This window comes from Gopherus evgoodei, unplaced genomic scaffold (assembly GCF_007399415.2).
Source record: "Gopherus evgoodei ecotype Sinaloan lineage unplaced genomic scaffold, rGopEvg1_v1.p scaffold_38_arrow_ctg1, whole genome shotgun sequence".
Lineage (NCBI taxonomy): Eukaryota > Metazoa > Chordata > Testudines > Testudinidae > Gopherus > Gopherus evgoodei.
Genome location: NW_022060059.1, coordinates 1699897 through 1718431, shown reverse-complemented (window position 1 = coordinate 1718431; position 18535 = coordinate 1699897). Strand labels below are relative to the sequence as shown.

The 18535-nt window shown below is 45.6% G+C and overlaps 1 protein-coding gene across 23 annotated transcripts in view; it reads left to right on the top strand.

Annotated features, from left to right (window-relative positions):
• The window catches only part of MAPK8IP3 (mitogen-activated protein kinase 8 interacting protein 3), a 175464-nt gene that overhangs the window by 150265 nt on the left and 6664 nt on the right, over positions 1 to 18535 (top strand). For 20 of the 23 annotated variants that reach the window (XM_030545658.1, XM_030545660.1, XM_030545659.1 and 17 more), the window contains 8 exons: positions 794 to 916; positions 1182 to 1262; positions 2307 to 2374; positions 4334 to 4482; positions 5506 to 5677; positions 5813 to 5926; positions 8532 to 8570; positions 18216 to 18395. In XM_030545658.1, coding sequence (XP_030401518.1) covers positions 794 to 916; positions 1182 to 1262; positions 2307 to 2374; positions 4334 to 4482; positions 5506 to 5677; positions 5813 to 5926; positions 8532 to 8570; positions 18216 to 18395 — 926 coding nt within the window. The remainder of the gene's footprint in view (positions 1 to 793; positions 917 to 1181; positions 1263 to 2306; positions 2375 to 4333; positions 4483 to 5505; positions 5678 to 5812; positions 5927 to 8531; positions 8571 to 18215; positions 18396 to 18535) is intronic. The other 3 variants (XM_030545661.1, XM_030545662.1, XM_030545648.1) reach the window with 1 other exon arrangement.

Genomic DNA, 18535 nt, shown 5'->3' with positions numbered 1-18535 from the left:
GGCTGGGGACTGCATGGCTAAGCATCAGTTCTGCAGAAAAGGACTTGGGGATTACAGTGGATGAGAAGCTGGGTATGAGTCAGCTGTGTGCTGCATTAGCAGGAGCATTGCCAGCAGATTGAGAGAAGTAATTATTCTCCTTTATTTGACACTGGTGAGGCCACACCTGGAGTATTGCGTCCAGTTTTGGTCCCTGCACTACGGAAGGGATGTGGACAAATTGAAGAGTCCAGCGGAGGGCAGTGAAAATGTTTTGGGGGCTGGAACACATGACTTATGAGGAGAGACTGAGGGAACTGGGGTTATTTAGTCTGGAGAAGAGAAGAGTGAGGGGGGATTTGATAGCAGCCTTCAACTACCTGAAAGGGGGTTCCAAAGAGAATGGCACTAGGGTGTTCTCAGTGGTAGCAGATGACAGAACAAGAAGCAATGGTTTCAAGTTGCAGTGGGGGAGGTCTAGGTTGATATTAGGAAACACTATTTCACTAGGAGGGTGGTGAAGCACTGGAATGGGTTACCTAGGGAGGTGGTGGAATCTCCATCCTTAGAGGTTTTTAAGGCCTGGCTTGACAAAACCTTGGCTGGGATGATTTCGTTTGTGTTGATCCTGCTTTGCTAGAGGATTGGACTAGATGACCTCTTGAGGTCTCTTCCACCCTAATATTCTATGATTCTATTGTTTTATCAAAGCACGGGGCTTGGGGTGGTCGCCCCGATTTGCCATATGCAAGGGATGGCTCGGGCCCCAGATATGACCTGTAATGAACTTGTGAGGTCTGTTTTGTCTCTGCAGTGAGAACGGGCAGCAAAAGACAGAATCAAGTACAATGATGCCAGAGCAGGAAGTGAACGGTGATGCTGCTGGAACAGGCACCAGTGCTGCACCCACAATGTGGCTTGGAGCACAGAATGGCTGGTAGGTTCACTGCTATCTTACAGAACCCTATATGTCTCCCACACTCATAAAACCCCGTAGATCTAGATACCATTGCCTTTAAAGAGTGCATTGTTGCTGCACTAGATGTTCTGAGTCCCCAGTTGATCTTAGGCAGAGCAGCTCATGCACACTTTGCAAAATCCTTTGGTGCTAGAGTAAAAGACTCAAATCCTACCCCACAATTCAGCCTTTGTAGGTTTATGGACCTTCCTGCTAACCATCATTGTCTGCTCCCTTCTCCCAGGCTGTATGTGCACTCGGCAGTGTCCAACTGGAAGAAGTGTCTGCATTCGATAAAGCTGAAGGATTCTGTGCTGAGCTTGGTGTAAGTTGGTGTGCTGAGTTGGGGACTCTAAACCAGGGAATTTGTTACTTTTCTTGTCATTGATCGGTTCTTTGCCTGGCCATCTTTTCCTCACCCTGGTAGAGTTGTGTAAATCAGTAAAGGTCTGTGGGGAAGGGGTCTCAACCCATTCCCTGCTCACTGATCCATTAAGCTTCAGAGGGTATTTCTACACTGCACACTAAGCCCAGGTCTTAGGGACCCAGGGATACAGATTCAGCATTTCCAAAGCCATGCTTGAGCATCCACACTGCATTTTAAATCTGGGTTTACAGTTGCTGGACCTGGTTCTCTCAGCTGTGCTAATGTATCCATACTGCACTACACAGATCTTCTGATTTGGGTCTGTGGCTAGACCTGCATCCACACTGAAAAATGACAGGGCTTGGACCTGAGTCATGCAGGACTTGGGCTCCGACTCCACACCCATAGCAGGGTCCTAGAACACCAGGTCCTGAGTGCTTGCTAACTGAGTCAGGCTGATTTGTGTGTAGATGGAAGTGGGGCTTGGGCTCAAACCTGAGTCAGAGCCCAGGCTTAGTGTGCAGTGTAGCCATACCCATACTGTACTACCTTCTTTCCCAGTTGCAGGCTTGTACTGAATATTGGAAATAAGTAAGTGTGTGTGTGGGGGTGACAACAGCTTGATTCTCCTCTCACTCACTGTAGTTGTAAATTAGAAATCAGTGGAGTTACACTATTGTAAAGCCAGTGAAAGAAGAGGGGAAACTCAGCAGGGCATTGGTGAGCCCCCCAGCCAGTTTAATAATGAAATCAGTAGTGCTCCCAATAGAATAAAGAAGCTATGTGTGTGACTCTCAGACACATGCTGAATGTTGCCTGCAAGTAGAATAGTAGCATGACCATATGTGTGATTTATCTAGATACAGGAATGATTATAACCAAGAGAGTGGGAGAAGGAATCTCTTCATTCCCCAAACCAAGCAGACCATTAAACATACGAATCCAGCAGCATTTCCTGTTATTGCCACTTTTTCATAAGCACTTTCTTCTCTATTATTTCAGGCATGTGAAAGGACGGGTTCTTGTTGCCCTGGCAGATGGAACACTAGCCATATTCCACCGAGGAGAAGGTGAGAATCAAAGCAGCAAAGACGAACTAGCCAGCTTCAAATCAGAAGCAGAATCTCTGGAAATGAATTAAGCATGTCAGTGCATCGTTCTGATTCAAGATGGCAGGGTGCCAGATTGCTGGGGAATTAATATTTTCTTAAAATATATGGCTACTATAAAAGTATTACCCTCATCCTAAATCATTACAGCTCCTCTTACTTCTGGGCTGTAATTCTTTATCCTGCTAGCTGCAGGCTAATTTTGCATCCCTAGAGATCATCTCTATTACACTGCAGCTCCCAGCTGCATTCACACCTGGGAACTTCAGAGCAGTTTCCAGTTGTGACCTAAGTTCCCAGAGCAAGACTTCTTTCTCAGTTACTCCTTGAATTCTCTGAGTGTAATCAGAGAAGTGGGGTCAGTACAACACACTAAAGTGGACAGGCTGCTGTCTGTGTGGAAACCAATTTTGATTCAACCTCTGTTATGGTTGGTTAGGCAATGTGAACTTGGAGTTCAGGTCTGATCATTCGTACATTCAGAACATTCATTTTAAAGATACAATAATCCTTCGTGACCTAGAAGTCATATGTCTTCAGAAGAAGCCTAATTGCTCTAGTAGTTAGAGCCTAGGTCTAGGAGCTGAGAGATCTGGGTTCTGTCCCTGGCTGTGAGTGACTTTGGGCAAATCATTTAACTATGCTTCAGCTTCTCTGTTTGTAAAATGGGAATAATGCCCCTTACAGAGAAGACTGATTCATTTGAACAAGCTTTGAGATAGTCCTCTTGGATTTGCTTTCTTTTTCCCCTGCTGTTTTTGCTGTAGCTCTTTAAAAACATTTAGAGGAGTCTATTCACCTTCACACAATAAGAACGGAGGCTTTAATCAGCCAGATTTTGGGAGTTTTAGCTCCCAACCCCACATGCACTGCCATGTGCTTAGTGGGCACGAGGCTCTGACCTCAAGTAGTAGTATCAAGCTATGACCTGTTAACAGATCTAAGGAAAATGATCTTTGGTGTGTGTGTCCTGTAATCCATGACCTTCCACTGCCAGTCTAGCAGGTGTTCACACACAATTATTTATACATTCAGAATCTCCACATTCTATTTTAATATAATAAATGATCTGTCATTTATTGTGTTGCTTATTATGTGTGTTTTCCTGCAGAAATTCTTTTCACTTTTGGCAGCACAAAGATTTCTATAGTCTTCAGGTTATGATAGTTATATATCAGGATTTCTCTCCTGTGTTTTATCTTGTTCTATTGGTATGAATTGTATTTCTGAATAATTTATTCTTGAGGCAGCAAAGAATCCTGTGGCACCTTATAGACTAACAGATGTTTTGGAGCATGAGCTTTCGTGGGTGAATACCCACTTCGTCAGATGCATGTAGTGGGAATTTCCAGGGGCAGGTATATATATGCAGGCAAGCTAGAGATAATGAGGTTAGTTCAATCAGGGAGGATGAGGCCCTGTGAATGACTTGCCAACTACAAAACCAGTTTCTCCTCCCTTGGTTTTCACACCTCAACTGCTAGAACAGGGCCTCATCCTCCCTGATTGAACTAACCTCATTATCTCTAGCTTGCCTGCATATATATACCTGCCCCTGGAAATTTCCACTACATGCATCCGACGAAGTGGGTATTCACCCACGAAAGCTCATGCTCCAAAACGTCTGTTAGTCTATAAGGTGCCACAGGATTCTTTGCTGCTTTTACGGATCCAGACTAACACGGCTACCCCTCTGATACTTATTCTTGAGGGTTCTTGGCCAGTCTTGTGCTCCTTTGTGAATACTCAGAAAACTAAGAGTATTGATTACCGATGGCTGCATTTTAAATAACTAACACAGCTTTCATGTACAGGAAAGTATGAGACAGTCCCAGAATTAAATGGAAAAGAAAATGAATGTTGTGCATAACATCTGATCAAGTATATAACACACCATCTAATGTCTTTGCTTCTCCCTAGGTGGTCAATGGGATCTCAGCAACTATCACCTGATGGACCTGGGTCACACCCACCATTCCATCCGCTGCATGGCTGTTGTGTATGATAGAGTCTGGTGCGGCTATAAGAACAAAGTCCATGTCATCCAGCCCAAGACAATGCAGATTGAGGTGAGGAGACTGTGTGTGCGTGTGTATGTGCATATGCGTGCGCATGTGTGGTGAGGAGACTGTCTGTGTACATGTACGTGCACATGTGTGTATGTGAAAGTGAGAGTAAAAATAGGTTGCTGGCTCCTGGTATATTTGTTTTTCTAGCTGTTCTTTTGCAGGGGAGTGAGGGAATGCAGAGCCTTTGTATCCTCGTTGCTGACTCCATGTTGGTAGGGCAAGAACTGTAACTGGAGGTCATGTTACTCTGGAAATCTGCCAGAATAGCACTCCTGACACATTCCCTCATTCCTCCCTGTATGGAATCTTCAGATCACATCTCAACTTAGCACTTTCTCTCATTTAACTGATGAGGCTGGACTGGGTGTCTGTACCTGGCCCTAGTGTGTATCACTTGGTAGGAAGTCAGACTCATGCTTGGCTGCAGGCAGTATATGACTGCAAAATGGGCAGGTGTGGGTAGCAAGCTGTGGGGGTTCCACTTACTGAAGAGCAAGATGCTAGTTTAAAAGCCATCTTGTTGAAATTATGATTTGTTGTAATGTAACAGGAGTAACAATGCCTGTAGGATGCAATTGGTATAAAAGGAGGAGAAATATAAACAGTAAATCCAGAACCAGTAAATTCATCTCACTCACCCCCAGCAAGATCCTCATCCTTGTGCTTTTAAAAACTTGACTGAGAAGTGCTGGGAGATTCCTGTTGCATTGTTTGGAAAGTACCCTGAGTAAGGCAAAATGGTTTCATTTCATTTCACTCTTTGGCATGAGCCATTTCATTAATGTCCTAGTTCCAAAGCAGTCTGCTGGAATATCTAAGACTGTAACAGTTCTCTCTAGGGAGAGGAAACCAGAGGAACAGGCTGGCCAATCACGCAGTTGATCCAAGGAGCTTCTGCATACTGTAGTGGAGGTTTCAGAGCTTTCTCCTTAGTTTATGCCTCTGACCCAGGAGTCTTGAAAACCAACAAGTGCCCCCAGCCCAGGAATGAACTCATGCTGCTCACCCTATGTGGCCTTTCAGAAATCCTTCGATGCCCACCCACGCCGGGAGAGTCAGGTCCGGCAGCTGGCATGGATTGGAGATGGGGTGTGGGTTTCCATCCGCCTGGACTCCACACTGAGGCTGTATCATGCCCACACCCATCAGCACCTCCAGGATGTGGACATAGAGCCATATGTCAGCAAGATGCTAGGTGAGAAGGCAGTGCCAGTCAGGAAATGGCCTTTTTGTTATTTTTGTGGGCACGGAGCATGAGCGTTTGTTAGGCGGCATTGTTCCAAGTGATACCGTCTTCACTAATTCTGCAATTCTCACTCATGCTTGGCAGGCACTGGAAAGCTGGGCTTCTCATTTGTGCGAATCACAGCCCTGCTTGTCGCCGGCAACCGCCTCTGGGTTGGGACAGGGAATGGTGTCGTCATCTCCATCCCACTGACTGAGAGTAGGTGATGTTCATCAGACATTCTTCTGTGTTTCCTTGATGTTCACAATGCCTTTTTTGCTAATTGTGCTAGGAAGGAGTGGCTCTGGCAGGCTAATGTATCTCCACCCTGATCCTGTGCATCTTGGTGCCACAACTGGAATTCTGGTCATAGCAGTGTTCAGGGAGCAGGGAGGAGACTGGCAATGAAGATAGTTTAGTTTGGTTTTGCACCATGTTACAGAAATGCATGTTACAGGACATCATTATGGACAGCTCAGTGAAGACATCTCAGTGTGCTGCTGCGGTCAAAAAAGCTAACAAGATGTTAGAATGCATAAGAAACAGGCTGTAGAATAATGCAGAAAAATGTACAACGCCATTGTATAAATTGGTGGGACATCCTCATTTACAATATTATGTGTATTACTGATCATCCCATCTCAAAATGGATATTACAGAATTAGAGAGGTTTCAGAGATGGGCGACAGGAATGATAAAGAGTGGCATGGTGTATAATATGGAGGATATTATAATACTTTTATGTAAATCAATGGTGCAACCTTGTCTGGAAAACTGTGTTCAGTCTTGGTTACCCCATCTCAAAAAGGATATTGCAGAACTAGAGGGGGCTCAGAGAAGGGCAACAGGAATGATCAAGGGCTGGAAAGACTCTCCTATGAAAAGAGATTGGAAAAAATTGGGATTGTTACCTTAGGAAGGAGCTGAATAAGAGGGGGCATGATAGAAGTATATAAAATAATGAAGGATGTAGAGAAAGTAGATTGGGAATCTGTTCCTCCCTATCTCATAGCACATGCACAAGGGAAGGCCAATGAAATTGAAAGGAGGGAAATTCAAAACCAGTACAAGATTTTTTTCACAACTTATAAATAAACTGTCGAACTCACTGCCACAGGATATTGGTGAGGCTAAGAATTTAACAAAATTCTAAAAGGGGCTGGACACTTGTCTGGATATTTGGAGTATCTAGAGTTACAACAATTAATGCAAAAAAGTTTTGGAAGGGGTGTAAATGCTCATGCTTCAGGGTTTAAGCCAATATCTAACCAGTAGGGATTAGTATGAACTTTTCATAGCGACAGAATTATTCTGCAGGTGCCCGATGTTGTGGCAGTTTCTTGCATCTCCCTCTGAAATATCTAATGCTGGTCACTGTTTGAGATGGGATAGTGGACTAATCTGAGACCATTTGGCAATTCCTGTGTTCTAGAGTGTCTTGGTTTGTGGATTGATATTTCTATTGGGATAACCCCCATTCTGCTAGAAAGGACTGAGAGAAATAGGCAAACCCCATAAAATTAGGGAAATTCTGAAATGTCATATGCAGTGTTCACTTGTAGTGATGTTGTTTGAGGTTCCTCATTTTGCCTAATCTGATTGGGGAGCCCTGGATCAGGTCTGACATCACCCTAGTTATGAAATTAAGAATTCACTAGAAGTTAATTTGCCCCATGTAAAGATCAAATGGATATTTTGTTGCTGGCCCTTGCAGTCCAGTTGAAGCTGTTTCCTCCTCTGAGGAGTAGACATTGGCTCCATCTGTACAAAGGCTGCTGTTGAGCATGACTTTAATGTGGCTGGCAACTGTTGACTGATTCTGAAAACATTGAGAGCATCATGGAGAATGCATCAGTGGAAGACGCAGCCTGTCTCTGGAAGGGGGCTACAGAATGAGAAGACTTCTGAGAGATCGTTTCAGTAGGCATTTCATGATGCTGTAGATAGCTGAACTTCTCCCACTACAGCATCTCCCAAGGCTGAGGATGCGGAAGGTTCATTAAATCAGATCAGAGACTTAAGCCAACTCTATCCAGTAAAATGAAGAGACTCAGCAAGTGCTAACAGGCAAAACTCTAGAGCTGGGGAGGAGGGGGCACTAGTTTTAAACATTCAGTAATGCTACTCTTTACCTGCCAATCCACATCTAACTCACTTTCCATTGTGGAAAGTTTGCTCCTAAGTGGACTTGAATGTACTGGAATTTGCAGATTAGCACGGCTCCCTCTTCTTCCCATGGTGCTGGCAGATAAAGGAATGCTGGATAGAGCATATCTTTTTTATAGAAGGAGCAGCAAATCCACGGAGTCCTCCTGGACTGAAATTGTCCACTCCTGCTTCTATTGATACCAGTAGCACTGACGCTAGTCGTCAATGAATCAGTCATTTAAATCCAACTCTCTGTGTATCATAACCTCAGAAACCCAGTTCTGAGCCCATATCGTAAGGCCTGTCCCTTCTTGGGGATGCTGTCATAACTGTGAGTTCAAGTCAATTCACACTGTAAGCAAATTCCACTAGTCTCTGATACTTGCGGAGAAATGTGATTTTGAAAATGCAGTAAGATTTCACTATGAAGCTGAATTTTTCTCTCCCCTCCCTGATGCTGCAGCATGTTCTTTTCAGTTAAGAAAGAGGAGAGCAAGAGCAGTGTTTTCTTACAAAGTAACTGAGTCTATAGCATCCATTGTTGCGTTCTCTAGATTTAAAAGTTCTCTAGATTCTCCTTCCTGCAGTTTCTCCCAGTAACTGCCTTTTTCTTCTCTCCTCACCTGCCTGTTTGTTCCCATGTCCCTCTGTTTTTCCACTTTTTGCCTGTGCCTAGCCGTAGTCCTCCACCGAGGCCAACTCCTTGGGCTCCGGGGTAAGTCCAACACTTCCTTCCTTCTAGATTTCAGATGTCATTCCTTGTCTGCCCATCAACCTTCCCAGTCATTTTCTCACCCCTCATTCGCCTGGGGCTAAGAACATTTGAACCGTTCATGGCAACCATCCCATTTGTTGTATTGTGAAATTGAGTACTTTAATCTCTCCAATTAGTTTCATTGTTTGGGTGGCTCAGATTAACCAAACTGTTCACTTTGTAACCCGAGCAGTAAGGATCTGCTTAGCCGATGTTCCCAGGCAGACAAGGATAGACTGTCCACTCAGTCTTGCAAGATTTTCTCTGAGCTCTTTAATTTTCCAAAACAGTTGTGGCCTTTGCCACTGTGGGACCTCATAGCCAGAAATAATTGAGCAGGACCTCTAAAAGCAGGGCTTTGGAGCTGTGCTCCGGCTCCGCTCCAGCTCCAGGCAAAAACCTGCAGTTCCACTGCTCCAGAGCTGCTCTGCACTCCAGCTCTGGGCTCCGCTCCAAAGCCCTGTTTAAAAGCATTAAAAATCATCTGAATATATGCAAGTTAAGCCAGTGATCCTGAAAAAATCAAAAATTCATGGTTCACGGCTTAAGATGACCATCTGCAGGAGTTAGAAAGGAATCTTTTTCTGCCTAAAGCATAGCACAGTTACACAGGATCACTCCTCCCTTAGAAGTATTAGATAGTGGCTATTGCTAGAGACAGAATATTGGGCTAGAAGGATTAATTGCCTGATAAGACTGGTCCTATGTAACAATCAAATTATGCCAGCCAGTGTTCCCACTAATTTTTTATGCCTATGTGTAGAGTAAATTTTGTTATGTGGACCAATATGGAGGTGATGTGTTACAACAAAATTCATGTGGTGGGGTGTGGCCAAGGGGTTCGGTGTGTGGGAGAGGGCTCGGGGTTGGGGCAGAGGGTTGGGCGCAGGGAGTGAGGGCTCTGGCTGGGGCTATGGGCTCTAGGGTGGTTCCAGGGATGAGGGGCTCAGGGCTGGGGCAAGAGAATTGAGATTTGGGGGGGAGTGAGGGGGTTCGGGAGGGGGTTCGGGGCTGGGGCAGATAGGAGAGTGTGGGCTCTGGGGTGGGGCCAGGGATGAGGGTTTGGGATGCATGCTGCCCAGGGGCTGCAGTGGGGAGAGAGGACTCCCCTCTCCAGCTTTCTCTTGGTGCAGCAGCTCGGGGCCAGATCTAGAGGTACCTCTCCCTGGCTGCCGCAGCTCCAGCAGGTCTGGGATTGGCCAAGGGAGGGGCTCCTCTCCCCTGTCCAGGGCAGGTCTGTGTTGGGGCCAGAGGAGGGGGCGCCTCTCCCCCGGCCACAGCAAGTCCGGGGCAGGTCCATGCTGGGGTCAGCAGGGAGGGGCACCTCTCCCCGCGGCGGCAGTTCTGCACTGGGGCTGGTGGGATGGGGCGCCTCTCCCTGCTGCAGCCCTGAGCCCTTCACGGAGCTTAATAGGCAGCTGCGCAGCTTAGAGGGAACTTAGATGTCAGCCAATTGTACCTGCTCATAGCAAACCAAATCACAAAGATGCAGAAAGCCCTTACTGTTATGGTCTCTCTTTTTGACCAGCATTCATTCTTCCCTCCAAATATATTTGCACATGGTCTCAGCACTCTGACTTGAGCCTGCTAGCTGTACATCTTCTCTGATTTCAGGATTATTTCTGCATCATTTAATAACTGAAATAGAACTCAGCCCAAAATATATAACTCTATTGAAACAATAGGTCACTGTGGTAGCAAAGTTGTATAGCAACCACCTTACAATAGAATTGTAGGACAGGAATGGACCTTGAGAGGTCATTCAGTCCAGTCTCTTGCACTCATGGTAGGACTAAGTATTATGTTTTAGTTCTTCCAAATGACTGATCACAAATGGAAGCTTTGGATTCACTACAGTATCCCTCTTAAGATTAAACTACCTAGGGTCATAAAGGTTAACAAGAAAACATTTTACAAATACGTTAGAAGCAAGAGGAAGACCAAGAAGAGGGTTGGCCCATTACTTAATGAGGAGGAAAAAACAATAACAGAAAATGCGGCAATGGCTGAAGTGTTAAATACCTTTTTTGTTTCAGCTTTCACCTAAAAGGTTAGCAGTGATTGGACAACTAACATAATGAACATCAGTGGAAATGGGCTAGGATTTGAGGCTAAAGTAGGGAAATAAGTTAAGAATTACTTAGACAACTTATCAGAGGGGTAGCTTTGTTAGTCTGGATCTGTAAAAGGCAACAAAGAGTCCTGTGGCACCTTAAAGAGTAATAGATGTATTGGAGCATAAGCTTTCATGACGAAGTGGGTATTCACCCATGAAAGCTTATGCTCCAATACATCTGTTAGTCTTTAAGGTGCCACAGGACTTTTTGTTGCTTTGGACAACTTAGGCCTGGTCTACACTATGCGTTTAAACCGATTTTAGCAGCGTTAAACTGATTTAACGCTGTACCTGTCCACACTACGAGGCCCTTTATATCGATATAAAGGGCTCTTTAAATCAGTTTCTGTAATCCTCCCTGACAAGAGGAGTAGCGCTGAAATCGGTATTACCATATCGGATTAGGGTTAGTGTGGCCGCAAATCGACGGTATTGGCCTCCAGGCGGTATCCCACAGTGCACCACTGTGACCGCTCTGGACAGCAATCTGAACTCGGATGCAGTGGCCAGGTAAACAGGAAAAGCCCCGCGAAATTTTGATTTTCATTTCCTGTTTGCCCAGCGTGGAGCTCTGATCAGCACGGGTGGCAGAGCAGTCCCAAATCCAAAAAGAGCTCCAGCATGGACCGTACGGGAGATACTGAATCTGATTGCTTTATGGGGAGACAAATCTGTTCTATCAAAGCTCCGTTACAGAAGATGAAATGCCAAAGTGTTTGAAAAAAAAATCTACAGGCTACACAGTGCTGCGTGACAAGCGTAACGGGAAGCCAGAGACTCAAATGGACGCTCATGGAGGGAGGGAGGGGGTACTGAGGACTCCAGCTATCCCACAGTCCCCAGCAGTCTCCGAAAAGTATTTGCATTCTTGGCTGAGCTCCCAATGCCTGTAGGTTCAAACACACTGTCCAGAGTGGTTCAGGGAATAGCTCGTCAATTTACTCGTTCCCCTCCCCCCCCCGTGAAAGAAAAGGGAAAGAAATCGTTTCTTGACTTCTTTGAATGTCACCCTATGTCTACTGAATGCTGCTGGTAGACGCGATGCTGCAGCAGTGAAGAGCAGTATCTGCTCCTCTCCCCTCCCCTGGTTGCAGACGGTACAATATGATTGATATCCGTCGGCACCATCAGCCCGTGAGTCCTCCTGGCTGGCCTCAGGTGAGGTTGGCCGGGGGCGCCTGGGTAAAAATAGGAATGACTCCTGGTCATTCCCAGTAGATGGTACAGAACGGCTGGTAACCATCTTCATCATAGCAACTGGGGGCTGAGCTTCAATCAGCCCCCTCCCTTTCATGTGAAAAGAAAAGATTCTGTACTGCCTGGACTATCATAGCAGTGGGATGCTGGGCTCCTCTCCCCCACACTGCTTAATGTCCTGCCTGGACTATCATAGCACCAGGAGGCTGCCTCCCCCTCATTTTATGTCACTAAAAACTCAGTGTTTCTTATTCCTGCATTCTTTATTACTTCATGACACAAATGGGGGGGGGGGACACTGCCATGGTAGCCCAGAAAAGTTGGGGGAGAAGGGAAGCAACAGGTGGGGTTGTTGCAGGGTCATCCCCCGTGAATGGCATGTAGCTCATCATTTCTGCGGGACCTGACACAGAGCAGCTGTACTCTCTGATACACTGCTTCTCTAGTACATTTGCCCCATATTCTAGGCAGGACTGACTCTATTTTTAGAAACCATAAAGGAGGGATTGACTCAGGGAGTCATTCCCAGTTTTGCGCCCCCGGCCAATCTCAGCCAGGAGCACCCATGATAGCAGCAGACAGCACAGAAGGACGGATAACTGTCATCTCATTGCCAAATTACACTGGCAGCAGACGGTACAGAACGACTGGTAACCATCTCTGCTATCATGCAAAAGCAAATGAATGCTGCTGTGTAGCGCTGGAGTATCGCCTCTGTCCGCGGCATCCAGTACACATACGATGACTGTAAAAAAAAAAGCAGAATGGGCTCCATGGTTGCCGTGCTATGGCGTCTGCCAGGGCAATCCAGGGAAAAAGTGCGCGAAATGATTGTCTGCCGTTGCTTTCCCGGAGGAAGGAATGAGTGATGACATTTACCCAGAACCACCTGTAACAATGATTTTTGCCCCGTCAGCCACTGGGCTCTCAACCCAGAATTCTAAGGGGCGGGGGAGACTGCGGGAACTATGGGATAGCTATGGAATAGCTACCCACAGTGCAACGCTCTGGAAATCGACGCTAGCCTCGGACCATGGACGCACACTGCCGAATTAATGTGCTTAGTGTGGCTGCGTGCACTCGACTTTATAGAATCTGTTTTATAAAACTGGTTTATGTAAAATTGGAATAATCCCATAGTGTAGACGTACCCATAGATGTCCTCAAGTCAGCAGGACCCGATGAAATACATCCTAGAATACTTTAAGAACTGGCTGAAGAGATCTCTGAGCCATTAGCGATTATCCTTGAGAACTCATGGAGGACTGGAGAGATCCCAGAGAACTAGAAAAGTGCAAATATAGTACCTGTCTATAAAAAAGGGGACTAAGGACAACCCAAAGAATTATAGACCAGTCAATTTAACTTCTGTATCCAGAAAGATAACGGAGCAAATAATCAAACAATCCATTTGTAAGCACCTAGAAGATAATAAGGCAATAAGTAACAGTCAACATAGATTTGTCAAGAACACATCATGTCAAACCAACCTGATAACCTTCCTTGATAGGGTTATAAGCCTTGTGGATAGGGGGAAGCAGTAGATGTGATATATTGTGACTTTACTAAATCTTTTGACACTGTCTCACATGACCTGTCTTATAGGGAAATATAGCCTAGATGAACTGCTATAAGGTGAGTGGCAAGTGGATGGAAAATGGTACTGTACATTGAGAGTCGTTATCAATGGTTCACAGTCAAGCTGGAAGGTCATATTGAGTGGTGTCCCTCAGGGATTTGTGCTGGTCCAATTCTATTCAATATCTTCTTAAATGATTTGCATAATAGCATAGAGAATACATTTAACAAGGTTTGTGGATGATACCAAGCTGAGAGTGATTGCAAGGACAAGATTAGAAATCAAAAGGATCTTGACAAACTGGGAAAATGGTCTGAAAAAAACAGAATGAAATTCAGTAAGGACAAATGCAGAGTACTCCACATATAAAATGGTAAATGACTGTCTAGGAAGGCGAACTGCAGAAAAGGATCTGGGAGTCATAGTGGATCACAAATGAAATATGAGTCGTCAGTGTAACACTTACAAAAAAAGCAAACATCATTCTAGGATGTATTAGCAGGACACAAGAAGTCAGTCTTCTGCTCTACTCTGTGCTGATAAGACCTCAGCTGGAGTATTGTGTCCAGTTCTGGGCACCGCATTTCAGGAAAGATGTGAACAAATTGGAGAAAGTCCAAAGGAGAGCAACAAAATTGATTAAAGGTCTAGAAAACGTGACCTGTGAGGAAAGACTGAAAAAAATTGGTTTGTTTAGTTTGGAGAAGAGAAAACTGGGGGTGGGTGGGGAACATGAGAACAGCCTTCAACACAGAAAAAGTTGTTATAAAGAGAAGGGTGATAAATTGTCCTCTTTAACCACTGACAACAGGACAAGAAGCTTAAGCTGCAGTGAGGGCGTGTAACCGTGTCTCCGTGGGTCACAACTGAGAATACCAAATTCAGGACAAGCTGCTGAGAAACAGGGCAGATAGCAAACCAGCTATAGCAAAATAGGCTGTAGCAAACCAGCAACAAACGTAAACTTCTGTTCCTCTTCGAGTGATTGCTCCTGTGTATTCCACAGTAGGTGTGCATGCTCGCCACATGCACCGGTGCCAGAAGTTTTCCCCTTACCAGTACCCATTTCTCCAACGAGGAACACCACCTTCACACGCTTGATGTGCGTAGGGCGTTGGCTTTTTACTTGGATCAGACTAAGCAGTTCCAGAAATCCTCTCAACTCTTTATTGCCTCAACCGAGCAGGCTAAAGGGCAACTCATCTCCACTCAGCGGCTTTCCCGCTGGATCACCTCATGCATACACACGTGTTATGATTTGGCAGGGATTCCCCCACCACCTATCGTGAGGGCATACTCTATGAGGGCTCAGGACTCATCAGCTGCCTACGTCACCCATGTCCCCATCCAGGACATTTGTAGGGCAGCCACGTGGGCCTTAGTTCGCACATTTACTTTGCATTATGCGATCATCTCCCAGTCTAGGGATGATGCCGGGTTCACCAGGGCGGTACTTCGTCCCGAACCATCGTGAACTCCTACCCGCCTCCAATAGATTCTGCTTGGAATCATCTACTGTGGAATACACAGGATCAATCACTCGAAGAAGAAAGGACAGTTACCTGTTCCATAACTAGCGTTCTCCGAGATGTGTTGCTCCTGTCTATTCCACACCCTGCCTTCGTTCCCCTCTGTCGGAGTTGTCTGGCAAGAAGGAACCGAGGGTGGGGGGAGCCCGGGGCTCCCCTGATAGCGCGATATACAGGCGCCACTCCAGGGGTCACCGCGGTGCTCCCCCAGTACAGGTACTGCTAAGGGAAAAACTTCCGGCACTGGTGCACGTGGTGAGCATGCACACCTACTGTGGAATACACCTGAGCAACACATCTCGAGGAATGCCAGTTACGGAACAGGCTAGCTAGTTTCATCACACTGGCTAGCAAGAAGTCAGAAAAGCAGTCTCCTTAGGCATGTCAATCCTTGTAGCACCACCAAAAACACTAGACTTAATGATGAGTGGTTATTTAAAACCAATCTCATCAAATAAAAGGATTCTTCTGATCCCAAAGGACCAGCAACATACACATATCAGTATACAACTGAGATCCTACCCAATAATCAGGCTGTTGCCAGTCCTTTAGTAACTAAAATCTAAAGGTTTATTTATAGATAGAAAGAAAGAGAAAGGTAGCTGTCACAGAGTCTCTGAGCGATGCTCTGGAACTGCTCCACATGAGGCCAGTCAGGACTCTGGGGAAGCATGCCTTCTCTCTCTGAGCACACTGTCACCAGGGCAAGAACTTACACAGCTTCATCTTTCCTGGGTCTCACCTCAGAGCATTCAGCATCCCTTCCTGCAGCGAGCCCGCCCTGCACCCCAACTCTGCAGTCAGACGTGACTCTCAGCCAGTGTAAAATGGAAGGTTTATTAGTCAACAGGAACACAGCATAGAACAGAACTTGTTATCACAGAAATCAGTGACTTTCAGCCAAGTCCATCTTGGGGGAATCCTGGGCCAGATGCCCTGGACTCCCCCTCTTCCAGTTTCCCACAACAGACTTCAGCTTCCAGCAACCCAACCCCCGGCACACCGATTACTTCTCCTCCTGGTCTGTCCTGCTTCCCAGGCAAAAGGTGTAACCTGGTCACATCCTCCTCTTGGTTCAGTTATCGCCTATGTGCAGACAGCTGGGCAGCCTCAACTGTCCCGAGGGCCTCAGCGAAAATCACACACTCAATTCCCATCACCTAAGCATTGGTGCAGTACACAGGGAAACTGAGGCATGCACAATATTATTATAGGACAATAAGACTCACATGCAACATAAGATGAATAAACCCCACTTTGTCACAAAAGGTGAGAGTTAAACTTGGTTAAAGGAATCAAATCAATAACTGCAAAGTTCTTGGATCAGGCTTGTAGCAGTAATGGAATAAACTGCTTGCTTGTTAAGTCTCTGGTTGCTTCCAGATCATTGGAAGGTCCTCAGTCCCTTAACTAGAATGCTTCCATTAGTATAAGTTCATGGTCCAGAGTTTTGAATGGGAAAGAGGCAAAATGAAGATGTTTCCAGGGCCTTTTATATTTTCTGCCAATTGAAGGGAAACCCATTGTTCTCACTGTGGAAAATTACATGTAACAAGATGGTGTTTTGGAGTCACATAGGCAAGTCACATGTCCATGCATGCTTTGCTTAGTCACAGCAGAAGCCATTACTTATATTCCAGGCAGAACGTTCACAGGAAAGTCCATTAAGTGTAGCTAGGCATCTCCCATGGTCCATTGAGAGTTAAGTGCCTCTTGATGAGCCATTTAACTCGAATAGTCCCTTCACAATGTGCTGGCTAAACACCTTGTTGGTGTTTCCACATGAGGAAACATTTAAAATACAGGTACATAGTTAATATTTATAACTTCAGATACAAAAATGATACACGCATACACAGCATAATCATGTTGAGCAAATCATACCCTTTCTATTGACGCCTTACTTGACACACTTTGTATAAGATTTGTTGCAATTATATAACAGTGGTAGCAACAATGATCTGCATGGTCATATTTTAACCAGATAACATCACAGGGAGATTTAGATTAGACATTTGGAAAAACTGCCTAACTGTCAGGGTGGTTAAGCACTGGAATAAATTGCCTAGAGAGGTTGTGGAGTCTCCGCCATTGGAGATGTTAGACAAAGAGCAGGTTAGACAAACATCTGTCAGCGGTGGTCTAGATAATACTTAGTCCTGCGTTAGTGCAGCAAACTGGACTAGATAACGTATTGTGGTCCCTTCTGATCCTGTATTTCTATAATTTCTGCTGGTCTGGGTGTGCATGCGAGGGAAGGAGTCTCCCTCCTTGAGTACTGAGTTCTAGTCTCTTTTCACTGGTGAAAGGAGGTGTTCACTTCTTCAGAGCCTGATCTTCCAAGCTGCTGAACATCCTTACCTCCCATTGAAGTCCATGAGAGCTGAGGATGGTCCAAATCTCTGAAGAGTTCTTGAGTGGCTAGATAGTTGAACTCATGGTATGAGGGTTTAGGCTGGTGGCAGAATTCTCCTTGGATTAGGAAAGGAACTCTGCTCCATTTGACTCGATGAGCCCGAATGTTATTGGGATCGAGAGTGCCTTCCCTAACGCTGCAGAGGCTGTATTGCCAGCCTGAGCACTGACAGATTAGCATGAGTCCTTGACTTGACTTTGAAACTGAGCAACTTCACCAACCTGGGAAACAGCCACTACTTTCCAGGTGCATGAAGGCCAAGAATCCTAACCCTTTCATCTGCCCCTCTAAGTACCATAACTGGTCACTGGGGCAGAAGGCTTCTGTTATGACTCTGCAGACACTGACTCAGCCAGCCTGAGTTCGGAAGAATGGATATTGTAGCTCTAGAAGGCCTTTACTGAGATTCCCTGGACATTCTCATTCCAGCATGTGTAGGGCTGGGATTACTCTTCCAACCAACCCCCAGGGAGGAGCATTTCCCTATTACCTAAGTACCCCTTTTATGAGAAGCACAGCTTATTAGCAACATTGAATGTGACTGTGCCTTTTCTGCCAGTAGAGAGAGGGCCTATATAATCTAGTAGGGTCTCCTCCATGATGCGCGGCTGATGGCATTAAACAGGGCCTTTAATGGGCATCTGCACCTTTAAAGCTTTTCCTACGTGACTCATGGTTTGTGTTTTTCTTACATACTTCTCACTCTGACTGATGGTATATAAATGGGAACAAAGCTACTACTAGAAGTTTTTCTTCTCCCTGTCTTCAGCCAATAAGACCTCCCCAACATCAGGAGAGGGGAATCGCCCTGGTGGAATCATTCACGTGTACGGTGATGACAGCAGTGACAAATCTGCCAGCAGTTTCATCCCCTACTGCTCCATGGCTCAGGCACAGCTCTGTTTCCATGGCCACCGTGATGCAGTCAAGTTCTTTGTCTCTGTTCCTGGTAAGGTGACCAAGGCACCTCCTCATGAGGATTCTTGTGTTTACATTCTTCTATTTGGCCATCTTATCCCCTAAGACATCTGTGGGCTTTGCCAAATCAGGGGAGGCCTGATCTGTCCTCTGTAGAATGCTGTGGATGAC